Source organism: Somniosus microcephalus, unplaced genomic scaffold, assembly GCF_052327205.1.
Source record: "Somniosus microcephalus isolate GS21.2 unplaced genomic scaffold, FLI_Smic_1.0 unresolved_chr3, whole genome shotgun sequence".
Taxonomy (NCBI): Eukaryota; Metazoa; Chordata; class Chondrichthyes; order Squaliformes; family Somniosidae; genus Somniosus; species Somniosus microcephalus.
In genome coordinates this window covers 31,983,475-31,997,140 of record NW_028225181.1, presented here as the reverse complement: position 1 = coordinate 31,997,140, position 13,666 = coordinate 31,983,475, and the positions used below count along the sequence as shown (strand labels likewise).

Here is a 13,666-nt window from a genome sequence, read left to right as displayed (position 1 = left end):
CATTTGTATAAGATCAGAAGAATGCTGTCTTGATTTAGGAGACTTTTCACCGAATGGACAATGGTCATCAACCTGAAATGTTAACTATGTTTCTCTCGCCACAGATGCTGCCTGACGAACTGATTATTTCCACCATTTTCTGTTTTAATTTCAGATTTACAGTATCCGCATTATTTTGCGTTTGTTTTCACCTAATGCTCGGTATGGTTACTTACAGTGTCACAGGAGCAAATCCTGGCAGAGAACATCCACATCTTTAAATGCTTGAAGTATCCGCTAATCATTCAGTTCCAGTCAGTGTCTCCTTTCACAACCTCTCCAGTTCTGCATCCGTGGCACTGCTTCTGAAGGATTAAGTAGGATTACAAGGATAACTTATACTCTCATAAAATGTTCATTCAGCCAGATGTCAATACATTTATTTCCAATCATTGCTTTCAATTCACAATAGGCTCCCATGCCCGTCTGTCACGGTTCAGTGGATCTGTCAGTGAGACCCAGAGTGATTCTCTATGGCCTCCTGCTGCACTGCAGGATAAACAACCCGAGCTGATTGTAACTGAAGTACTGAGGATAAGGAAATCCTTTCATATCTTCTCATCTAATATTGTATGCACAAGTTGGAACAACAGTTGAAAAAATACAAGGATAAATCTCTGTGTTCAGATATTTTGCAAAAGCATTTGGTTACATTTTGCCTGTTGGATTTCGTCTGATTTTGATGCTGATAAGTGCATTTAGTGGGACATTACCTGGTCAATCATCACTATTTACTTTAATTCAGAATCCATTGTTTGCAATGTTACTTGGCAAAACTTATTTTCAATGAACTACATTTTTAACAAAAATGCGGAATTCTCAATCTTTAAAACATATCTGAAAGCCCAGTTATCTTTATAACTGCAGTGCACTTGTATATATTATCTTATCAATACCATATTACATCCGTACATTTTACATACAATTGCCTGTAATTTATTGTGTGACAAGGTTGCAGTTTCTGTATTTTGCTGTTGCATTCATATTTTGTTCAAAATACAATTGATATTCCAAGCGGGATTTCCTGCTCTGCTTACACAGCGGCAGAAAAGCGAATTGCACTATTCCAAATGCTGACTGATCCCGGGACACGAAGGCGTCCTGAAAGGTTCTGGTCCTTTGTGTCCCTGGTACCTCGGGCAGTGCTTTTGTCTGCTGGGTTAAAGGTAGATCTATCATTTAATCTCTCCTTGATCAAACATCTGTTACTTTTATGTTGTAATTATTCCCATTTAATTTATTGATTCCACAATGAATTTCCGATTATAGTTACAATAAACCCTGTATTCAGCTCCATGGGTAAAATAATTAGATTTTTTAATTGAATGTCGGTAATGAGTTGCAGATTTCAACCCGAATCCCATCAATCTGTTGCTTTTGCTCTCAGCCTGATGTTTCATTTCTGTTTATTTTCCTACCTCACAGTGAACTTAGTGACGATTGTGATCCTGTCTCGGGGAAAGTGCGGTCTCTCCAAATGTGTCACTCGCTACCTGGTGGCCATGGCAGTGGCGGATCTACTGGTCGTTATCCTCGACCTGATATTCAGGCACATTCCGATTGTTTATTGGGGACGGTTTATTTTCCTGGTGAACATCCATGTGTGTAATATCCACGCCGTCCTGCTGTTTGCAGCCACAGACTGTTCTGTCTGGTTCACCGTCACTTTCACCTTTGATCGATTTGTGGCCATTTGCTGCCAGAAGCTGAAAGCTAAATATTGCACTGAGAAAACGGCGGCTGTGGTTCTGGGAACAGTGACTGTGCTGAGCGGTTTAAAGGACATTACCTGGTATTTCATGTTCACAGATCGGTATTGGCTTGTGAACAGCCCCTGGTTTTGTGATATCACAATGGATGTTCTGTATTCACGGGTTTGGGGACCGATCGAGTTCCTTCATTATATTCTCACCCCATGTATCCCCTTTGTGGTGATTTTGCTGTTCAATGTTTTCACCATCAGACAAATTTTATTGGCCAGCAGAGCCCGCAGGAGACTCCGGGGTCCCAGCAGTGGGGAGAGTCCCAGAGACCCAGAGATGGAGAGCCGCAGGAAATCCATCATTTTACTGCTTGTTATCTCCGGCAATTTCATCCTTTTATGGGCAGTGTTGATGGTGTATTCTATATGGTACCGGATGTGGTGGTTGGGGTTTGACTCTGTACTTCTACCTAATTATGTAATGGAGCTGGGATTCATGCTGCAGCTGCTGAGTTGCTGCACAAACACTGGGATTTATGCCGTGACCCAGACTAAGTTCAGAGAGCAGTTGAAAAATGTGGGGAAATATCCCTTTACTCTGTTTGTAAAATACATTAAAGGATGAGAAGAAGAGGAGACTTTGCAGCTGAGAGTTGAGAGCTCCGTGGGCCAGATCTTTTGGCCCCACGCACAAAGATGGCTGCTCTGGCGCACCGCGCAAAGATGGCGGCTCTGGCGCACCGCGCAAAGATGGCGGCTCCGGGGCCTGGCACAAAGATGGCAGCTCCGGTGACCTACACAAAGATGGCAGCACAGGCACCCCGCATAAAAATTGTTGTACACGTGCCAAGCACTAAGATGGTAGCCCCTGCGCCCAGCACAAATTTGGTGGCTCCGGAGCACCGTACAAAGTTGGCGGCTCCGGGGTCCGTACAAAATGGCGGCACCCACGCACATCACAAAGATGGTGGCACTGTGCCCAGCACAAAGATTGTGGCTCCTGGGCCCCGCACAATGATGGTGGCACTCGCACGCAGTACAAAGATGTCGGCTCTGGGGACAAGCACAAAGATGGCTTATCCGGGCTGCACTTAAAGGTGGCGGGTCAGCGACCCCACACAATGATTGCGGCTCTGGGACCCCGCACAAAGATGGCAGCTCCAGGGCCCCGCACATTTATGGCAGCTCCGGTGCTCCGCACAAAAATGGCGGCTCCGCCACCCCACACAAAGTTGGTGGCTTCCGGGGCACCGCACAAAGATGGCGGCTCTGGGGTCCGTACAAAGATGGCGGCCCTCACGCGAAGCACAAAACGGCAACACCACACCCAGCACAAAGATGGAGGCTCCGGGGCCCCACACAAAGTTGGCGGCACTAACGTGCACAACAATGATGTCGACTCTGTGGCCCAGCACAAAAACGGCAGCTCTGGGGCTCCGCTCATAGATGGCGATCTGGGTCTCCACACAAAGATGGCAGCACCGGCTCCCCGCACAAAGATGGCGGCTCTGGGGCATTGCACAAAGATGGTGGCACTGGGGCAATGCACAAATATTGCGGCATTCACGCCCCACACAACGATTTAGCCATTGTGGACTGGAAAGAGCTACTTAAAGGTAAATCAGTGTCAGATCAGTGGGAGGCATTCAAGGACGAGATTCGGAGTTTTCATACCAAACATGTGCCCTGAAAGAAAAAAGGTGGGACTAACAAATCTGGCATCCCCTTGATGTCTAGAGATATGCAGGGTAGGATATAGGAAAAAAGTGAGGTGTATGACAGATACCAAGGGCTAAATACTCCAGAGCCTGTTGAAGAATACAGAAAGTGCAGGGGTGCAAGTAAAAATGTATTAGGAAAGCCAAGATAGAGCAAGAAAAATTCTTGGCAAGTAAAATCAAGGAAAACACAAAGATGTTATATAAATATATTAAGAGTAAGTGGATAACTAAAGAAAGGGTAGGGCCTATTAGAGATCATAAGCATAATCTGAGTGTCGAGGCGGGAGATGTTGGTAGGGTTCTTCATGAGTACTTTGCGTCTGTTTTCACAAAGGAGAGAGGCGAAGCAGATATTGCTATGGGGGGAGTGTGAAATATTAGATGCAATAAACATAGTGATGGAGGAAGTATTAAGGGGTTTAGCAGATTTTAAAGCGGATAAACCCCCAGGCCATGATGAAATGTATCCCAGGCTGTTAAGCGAAGCAAAAGAGGAAATAGCAGATGCTCTGACCAACATTTTTCAACCCTCTCTGGCTTCAGGTCTGTTGCCCGAGGACTGGAGGATTGCTAATGTGGTACCCTTATGTTAAAAGGGAGAAAAGAATAGACTGAGTAATTACAGGCCACTCAGCCTAGGCTCGGCGATGGGAATATTATTGTAAAGAATTCTGAAGTACAGGATAAATCTTCATTTAGAAAGACACGGATTAATCAATGATAGTCAGCACGGATTTGTTCAGTGAATGGGGTGTCTGACAAACTTGATTGAATTTTTTGAGGAGGTAACAATTAGGGTAGATGAAGGTAGTGCATTTGATGTAGTGTATATGGACTTTAGCGAGGCTTTTGATAAGGCACATGTCAGACTGGTCACGAAGTTAAAAGTCCATGGGATCCAGGTCAAAGTGTCAAGTTGGATTCAAAACTGGATCGGAGACATGAAGCAGTTGATAATGGTTGATGGCTGTTTTTGTGACTGGAAGACTGTTTCTATTGGGTGCCGCAGGGCTCAATACCAAGTCCTTTGCTTTTTGTAGTATTGTGGGATCTTGACGTGAATATAGGGGGTATGATTAAGACGTTTGCAGATGATACTAAAATCGGCTGTGTGGTCGATACTAATGAAGGAAGGTGTAGACTGCAGGAAGATATCAATAAATTGGTCAGGTAGGCAGAACAGTGGCAAATGTAATTCAATCCGGAGAAGTGTGTGTAATGCATTTGCAGAGGGCTAAAAAAGCAAGGGAATACACATTTAATGGTAGGACACTGAGTGGTGTAGAGTAACAAAGGGACGTTGAATCTATTTTCTCTCTACGGATGTTGCCTGGCCTGCTGAGGTTTTCCAGGATTTTCTGTTGTTATTTCCTTTGAAAGACCGATTTAATTATTGGGGGAAACTTCATCACCCAGAGGGTTGTAGGCGTCTGGAGCTCACTGCCTGAATGTGTGGTAGAGGCAGGTACCCTAACCACATTTGAAACGTACTTGGCTGTGCACCTGGGTTGCTGTAACCTGCAGGGCTATGGACCAAGAGCTGGGAAGTGGGATTAGGCTGGATAGCTCTTTGTTGGACAGCGCAGACACGATGGGCCAAAATGGCCTCCTTCCGTGCCGTAACTTTCTATGATTCTATGATTCTAGATGGCGGCACCCATGCCCTGCACAAAGAATGCGGCTCTGTGGCCCTGCACAAAGATGGCGGCATTGTGGTACGGCACAAAGATGGCGGCACCAGGGCTCCACACAAACCTGGCTGCTCTGGGGTCCCGCACAATGATGGCGGATCTGAGGCCCCGCACAAAATGGTGGCACCCACGCTCTGCACAAAAATAGCGGCTCTGGTGCCCAGCACTATTAATGCGGCTCTGGCACTCATCACAAAGATGGCAGCCCTGAGGCACCGCACAATTAATGTGGCTCATGCGCTCCGCACAAAGATGGCAGCTCTGAGGCACTGCATAAAAGATGGAGTGTCTGAGGCCCAGCACAAAGATGTCAGCTCTGGGGCATCCCATAAAGATGGCGGCAACCACGCCCCGCTAAAAATGGTGGCTCTGTGCCCCCGCACAAAAATGTTGGATATGTGGAACTGCACAACGAAGTCGGTCCTGGTGACCCGCACAAAAAATGGTGTTTCTGGTGCCACGCGCAAAAGTGGCGGAACCTGCGCCACACAATGATGGCATCTCTGGCGCCAAGCACAAAAGTGGCAGAACCGCACCATGCACAATGATGCCGTTTCTGGCACCAAGCACAAAAGTGGCGGAACCCATGCCACGCCCAATGATGGCATCTCTGGCACCAAGCACAAAATGGCGGAACCTGCGCCATGCACAATGATGGCGTCTCTGCCCCCCCCCAACACCCAGCAGAAAGATGGTGGCTCTGGGGCACCGCACAAAGATGGCGGATCTGGTGCCCAGCTTGAAGATCGCGGCTCTGCAGGCCCCGCAAAAAGTTGGCGGCTCTGGGGCCCCTAACACAGATAGCAGCTCTGGGGCCTGGCACAAAGAATGCGGCTCTGGGGCCCCACACTAAAACGGCGACTCTCGGGATCCATGCAAAAATGGTGGCTGTCAGTTGGAGCATTTCCCTGGTGGTGGGAGGCGAGTGTCCGGAGGGCAGCAGCTGGAGTCCAGGATACTGTGAGAGTGGTCGGTGAGGTGGAGCATCCCGGCCCGGCCCACAGTAGGCTGAGCAGCACAGCTCGGGGATGAGGAGGCCTGGCACTAGAAATTTATTTATCATTATAATCCTTTATAATGCTTTAAATTCATTACACCACTTTACATATATTTTCTAACACTTTATACGTAATTATGACTATTAATAAAACATTATGACGCTTTTTAAATCATTATGACACTTAATAAATCATTTTTATAATTCATTCTTGGGATTTGGGCATTACTGACAAGGCCAGCAATTAATGGCCATCCCTAATTGCCCTTGAGAAGGTGGTGATGAGTTGCCTGAGACTAGTCTTGCTGGGCCATTTCAGAGGCAACCACATTGCAGTGATTCTGAAGTCACCTTTCAGCAAGACCGAGTAAGGACGGCAGATTTCATTTCCTAAAGGCCATTAGTGAACCAGATGCTTTTATTACATCAATCCACTACTTTCATTGCCACCATTGTTGACACTAGCTTTTTGTTCCAGATTTGTTTAATAAATTGAATTCAATTTCCCCAGCTGATGGGATTTGAATTGTGGATCATTTAGTCCACAAATCCGGTGTACTCGTCCCGCAGGTTAACCACTGTGCTACCGTACCCTTCAAATACCTTGCTGTTCCTTCATCGTCACTGGGGCAAAAGCCTGAAATTCCTTCCAGTATTGTGGGAGCACCTTCACCACAGGGACTGCAGCATCTCAAGATGAAGGCCCACCATTTTCTCATGGGTAACTAGGGATGGGCAAGAGAATCCAGCCTTGACAACACTACACATTTCCTAAGAACAAATACATAGAAAAAAAAAGAATTAAAAACAATGAGTTTATAATTCATTGATTGAAACCAGACCTGTGATCAGATTGATCGTCAAATACATTGAACAAATTATCAACACCACTTGGATCACCAATTCTATGGTTGTATGATTGATACTACTCACACTTTCCCAATGTTCCTATCCTTACAAAAGTTGCTTGATAAATTATCACATTTTACCAAAATTGAAGCCCATGGGTTTAAAATGGCAGTGACAACATTGAGTGGTGTGGGGTATATCAATATGTAAGAGAAGATTAAAGTGAGGGATGCATCAGAATGTTACAGTGAGGGGGTTGGGCTACTTCAGAGTGTTAAAGTGAGTGTTGTGGAGTACATCAGTGTTACTGTGAGGTGTGTGGGGTATATCAGAGAGTTCCAGTGAGTCGTGTGGGGTTTATCAGCGTGTTGCAGTGAGGTCTGTGTGCTTTATCAGAGTGTTACAGTGAAGTGTGTGGGGTATATCAGAGTATTAAAGTGAGAGGTATCAGGTAAATCACAGTATTACAGCGAGGATGTGGGGTATATCAGTGTGTTGCAGTGAGGGGTGTGTGGTATATTAGAGTATTACTGTGAGAGGTGTGGTGTACATCAGAGTGTTACAGTGATGGGTGTGGTTGTTACTGTGATGCTTGTTGGTATATCAAAGTGTTACAGCGAGGTATGTGGGGTATATCAGAGTGTTACAGTGAGGTGCGGGGGTATATCGGTCTGTTAAAGTGAGAGGTTTGGAATATGTAAGAGAGGATTAAAGTGATGGGTATATCTGAGTGTAAAATGAATGCTGTGGGGTATATCAGGGTATTACACTGAGGGCTGTGGGATATATCAGAGTATTACTGTGAGAGCTGCTGGGTATATCAGAGTGTTACAGTGAGGGGTGTGGGGTACATCTGTGCTTCAGTGAGGGGTGTGGGTATATCAGTGTGTTACGGTTAGGGGAGTGGCATATATTAGAGAGTTACCGTGTGGGGTGTGTGGTATATCTGTGTGTTACAGTGAGGGGTGTGTGGGGTACATCAGAGTGATTTAGTCAGTGTAACGGGTTTAATCAGAGTGCTACAGTGAGGGTTGTGGAGTATATCAGTGCTTCAGTGAGGGGTGTGTGTATATCAGTGTGCTACATTTAGGGGAGTGGCATATATCGGAGATTTACCATGTGGAGTGTATGTATATCAGTATGTTACAGTTAGGGGAGTGGCATATATCACAGAGTTACCGTGTGGAGTGTGTGGTATATCGGTGTGTTACAGTGAGGCGTGTGTGGGGTATATCAGAGTGCTTTAGACAGGGTAATTGGTTTATATCAGAGTGCGACAGTGAGGGGTGCGGGGTATATCATAGCGTTACCATGAGGGGTGTGGGTTATATCAAAGTGTTATATTGAGGTGTATCGGGAATATCAGAGTTTTACAGCGAGGGGCATGGAGTGTATCACAGTGTTACACCGAGGCGTGTGGGGTAGACCAGTTTTACAGACAGGTGTGTTTGTTATATCAGCCTGTTAAAGCAAGGGTTATGGAGTATATCAGAGAGTGTTACAGTGGGGGGCGTTGGATGTAACAGTGTGCTACAGTGAGAGGTTTGGGGTATGTTAGAGAGGGTGACGGTCAGGAGTGTGGTGTGTATCAGAGTGTTAGTGAGGGCCGTGTTATATATCAGAGTTTTACAGTGATGGGCGTGTGGTGCATCAGATAGTTACACTGAGGGGTGTGGGGTATATCAGAGTGTTACAGTGAGGTGTTTGGCTTATATCAGACAGATATATTGAGGGTGTGGTGTATATCTGATTATTATAGTGATGGGTGTGGGTTATATCAGAATTTTACATTGAGGGATGTGGGTTTTATCATTAAATTGTTACAGTGAGGGGTGTTCGGCAGCTCAGTGGGTTACAGTGAGAGGATTGTGATATGGAATAGAGTGGCGTATATCTGAGTGTTGCAGTGTGCAGTGTGGCTATATCAGAGTGCAGTGAGCTATACCAGAGTGTTAGAGTGAGGGGTGTGGGGTATATCCGAGTATTACAATGACGAGTGATGGTTATATCAAAGTTTTACATTGAGGGGTGTCGGGCATATCAAAGTGTTAAAGTGAGGTGAGTGGGGCATATCGGTCTGTTACAGTGAGCGATTTGGAATATGTAAGAGATGATTAAAGTCAGGGGTATATCACACTGTTACAGTGAGGGCTGTGGGGTACATCACACTGTTACAGTGAGGGGTGTGGGATATATCACAGTTTTGCAGTGAGGGGTGTGGAATATATCAGAGTGCTACAGTGAGGGGTGTGGGATATATCAGAGTGTGACAATGAGCAGTGTTGGGTTAACTCAGGGTGTTACAGTGAGGGTTATGGAGTATATCAGAGTGTTATAGTGAGGGGTGTGTTTTATATCAGTGTTACAGTCAGGGCTGTGGTGTATATTAGAGTGTTACAATGAGGGGTGTGGGGTACATCAGAGTGTTAAAGTGAGGGGTGTGGGTTATATCAGTGTTACAATGAGGGGTGTGGGGTATATCAGATTGTTAATGTGAGGGGTTGGGATATCTCAGTGTGTTACAGTGACAGGTCTGGTGTACATCAGCGAGTGTAACAATGAGGGGTGTGAGGTATATCAGAATTTTACAATGAGTGGTATGCGGTATATGATATTGTTGTAGTGATGGGTTTGTGTTATAGCAGACTGTATCAGTGAGGGGATGGGGTGTATCATCAGAGCGTTGCAATAAGGGGTGTGATATATTTCAGTGTGTTACAGTGTGAGGTTTGTGGTATTTAAGAGAGTTAGGTGTATCTGAATGTTTCAGTGAGGGGTGCTGGGTATATCAGAGTGTAGTGAGGTATACTGGAATGTTAGAGTGAGAGTTGTGGGGTATATCAGAGTGTTACAGTGAACAGTGTGGCTTATATCATAGCGTTACATTGACGGTTGTGGGGTATGTCAGCGTGGTAAAGTGAGCTGAGTGGTATATATCGGACTGTTACATTGAGATGTTTGGTATATGTAAGAGAGGATTAAAGAGAGGGCTATATTAGACTGCTAAAGTGAATGGTGAGGGGTATGTCAGAGTGTTACAGCGAGGGGTGTGGTGTATATCAGTGTGTTACAGTGAGGTGAGTGGAGCATTACTCTGTATCTAATCCATGTGTACCTGCCTTTTCCAATGAAAGATCAATGACCTGAAACGATAACTCTGTTCCTCTCTCCACATATGCTGCCTGACCTGCTGAGTATTTCCAATATTTTCTGTTTTTACTTCAGATTTCCAGCATCCGCAGTATTTAGCTTTTATGCGCCTGTCTGGAATTGTTTGATGGGAGCTTTAAGAACATAAGAAAATAAGAAATAGGAGCAGGAGTTGGCAATTTGGCCCATCGAGCCTACTCCTCCATTCTATATGATCATGGCTAATCTTCTACCTCATCTCCACTTTCTTGCACTATCCCCTCATCCCTTGATTCCCTCAATATTCAAAAATCTATCGATCTCTGTCTTGAATATACTCAATGGCTGAGTCTCTACAGCCCTCTGTGCTAGAGAAATGCAAAGATTCACCAACCTCTGAGTGAAGACATTTCTCCTCATCTCAGCCCTTATTTGGAAATGTGTCCCCTGGTTCGAGCCAGGAGACACATCCTCCCTGCGTCTACCGTTCAGTTATTCTTGTACAGGGACACACAGGCCCCTCTGAACACCAAGATTTCCCAATCTCGCACCATTTAATAAATAATCTGGTTTTCTGTTTTTCCTACCAAATTGCATAACCTCAAATTTCTCTGCATTTTATTCCATCCACGTAAGTTATTAGAATATTAATCACAATGCAACCAGACAATCAACAAATATAAAGTGTTGTAGTTCTTTAATTCGCATTATTAAAAAGAACTGTACAAAATGGGAAGCCGTATTTTCAACTTCAATGACTTCTATTAATAAATGTGGTCTTCTTTAACCAGCACACCATCCATGTAACATGTCAGAAATGCATCACTTAGTCACAAGTGCAGAAAAACACATACACAATTTGCGTCACTGAATTATAGACAAAACGCAGGAAGGGGCTATGTCTTAACAGAAATAAACATTTCTCTTTTTTCCTGGACAGGAGAAGCAGTCAGACTGAATTGGAGAACTTTACTAATATGTTGACGTAAAGATATATAATTTACCAATTTCGCTTCTGTAACGTCCGTGTGTAATTGAGACACGGACTGCAGAAGTTGGTTATAACAGGTGTTTACTGAATGGAGACAAAACTGGAACTACTCTACAAAGTTACTTCACAGGCTTTTATACATGGGTGGTCACTACTGGTACTGCAGTTTACAGGGGCTGCAGAACATAGTTCCTTCTTCAAGGTACATACACTACAATTCCTCCCCTTTTAGCTGAACAGTACATAACATTCGATTAATAATTAAGTAACATATTTACAATTACAGTTGCTATATACATTAGCTGAAGTTAATCAATTATAATTTCAAGCTTTGAGGAGGCTTCCTGATTCTGTCCGGATAATGCCTCTTTGGGGTATCAGGTTCTTCTGGCAAAGTTGATTCGGGATCAACGTCGTTGTTTGGTTCGTCTGCTTCCAATATCACCGATTCTGAGGTAGATGCAATAGGTACTTCGGTTTCATCACCAGGTGTATAGGATCGTGGTGTAGATTTGACGATTTCCAGTGACTCTAGAATCTGGTCAGCATTGAGTCTTACAATGCTCTCTCCAACGTCCACGGTATACATTAGAGGTCTTTGCCATGTGCAGATCGTTCCTGGCTGCCATTTCTCTGTGTGGTAGTCCCGGGCCAAAACTGGTTGATCTATCTTAAAACTCCTGGTTGGCCTTTCATTCATATTCTGAAACTGCCTGTTCTCCACATCTCTTCTGATGTTTGGCTTAACCAAATCCAAGCGGCATCTTAGTCTTCGATTGAAGAACATCATGGCTGGAGTTTGGTTGGTAAACGCATGTGTCGCTTTCTGGTAGGCAAACAAGAAGTTATCCACCTTGTGTTGTAGGGGTATGTCTTCATTACACATTTCCTTGATAGCCTTCTTGAATGTTTGAACGAACCTCTCAGCCAATCCATTGGTGGCTGGATGATATGTGGCGGATGTGTAATGCTTAACACCATTGTTCTTTAAGAACCTCCGGAACTCTTCAGACACAAACTGTGGTCCATTGTCGGAGCAAATCTGTTCAGGCAGCCCATTTCTGGCGAATATGGTTCATAAGACTGTAATCGTTTTTTCTGTGGTGGTTGAGGGCATTTTTATTACCTCTGGCCACTTTGAATGTGCATCCACCGCAATTAAAAACATCGAGTCATTAACTGGACCAGCAAAATCAATGTGTACCCTTTGCCATGGAGATGAGGGCCACTCCCATGGATGTAGAGGGGCTTGTGGTGGGGCGTTTTGGACATTCTGGCATCCTGTACAGCTCTTGGTCATCTCTTCGATTTCTCTATCGATTCCCGGCCACCACACAAACGCTCTGGCTAAGTTCTTCATTTTTACCCCTTCCAGATGACCCTGATGAAGCTCATTGAGCACTCTATCCTTCAATTTGGGTGGAATTACTACTCTGGATCCACACATCAAGGTTCCTCGGCACACTGACAGCTGTTCTCTTCTCGGCGAGAATGCTGGCAACAGTGGTTCGCCATGTGCTGGCCATCCCTTCACCGTTAAATCATTGACCCTGGAGAGTGTCGGGTCATTTCGTGTTTCCTTTTCTATGTTTGCATTCGTCACATGTAGACATTGGACTATGTTTGAGTGGAATATCTCCACAGGATCCACTGCAGGTTCTTCTTCCACCGTCGGCAACGTTTGGCACGACAATCCATCAGCATTCCCATACTGTTTAGTTCCTTTGTACTCGATGTCATATTGGTGTGCCTCTAGGAAAAGGGACCACCTCTGTAGCCGTTGTGCTGTCATTACAGGACGCCCTTCTGAGGGTTGAAAATGGAGACAAGAGGTTGATGATCAGTTAGTAGAGTAAATTTCTGTCCGTGCAGGTAGTGATTGAACTTCTTCACCCCCCACACCAGGCTGAGGGTCTCTGTCAATCGGCGTAGTTAACGAGCTTGATGCAAACGCTATCGGCCTCTCTGAACCATCAAGTGATTTATGTGACAGTACCGCTCCAACGCCGTCGGGAGACGCATCACACGCCAGTCTTATCGGTAGTGATGGGTTGTAGTGAGCCAATACTTCTCTTGAAGTGATCAGGCCTTTGCACTTCTGAAAGGCCCGCTTACATTCGTCGCTCCATTTCCATGCTACTCCAGTTTGTAGCAGGGCGTTCAGTGGGTGCAGAATTGTGGACAAAATCGGCAAAAACTTATGGTAGTAATTCACCAATCTGAGGAATGACCTCAGTTGCGACATATTTTCAGGCGCTGGAGCCTTAACTACCGCTTCAATTTTGTCAGGGGACTTATGTAACCCCTCTTCATCAATCACGTGGCCACAGTACGATATTTGTTTCTTAAAAAACTCGCAATTGGGGCGATTGGCTCGTAGCCCATGTTCTCTTAGTCTAGTGAGCATCTACTCTCGGTTGGCAAGGTGTTCACTATCATTTTCACCCGTCACAAGGATGTCATCCAAGTAACACAGTCCCCGGAATCCCTTGCAGGACTTGTTCCATCGCTCTTTGCCATATAGTCGGAGCTGATGCAACTCCGAAT

The 13,666-nt window shown here is 45.1% G+C and overlaps 1 protein-coding gene across 1 annotated transcript; it reads left to right on the top strand.

The window, feature by feature from the left end:
- The first annotated feature begins 1,467 nt into the window (after window positions 1-1,467).
- LOC147091349 (putative G protein-coupled receptor 139) lies at window positions 1,468-2,366 on the top strand. Its single transcript, XM_085976541.1, has one exon. It carries the CDS (start codon window positions 1,542-1,544, stop codon window positions 2,364-2,366), a length of 825 nt encoding a protein of 274 aa, XP_085832667.1. The 5' UTR covers window positions 1,468-1,541.
- The last annotated feature ends 11,300 nt before the right edge of the window (window positions 2,367-13,666 follow it).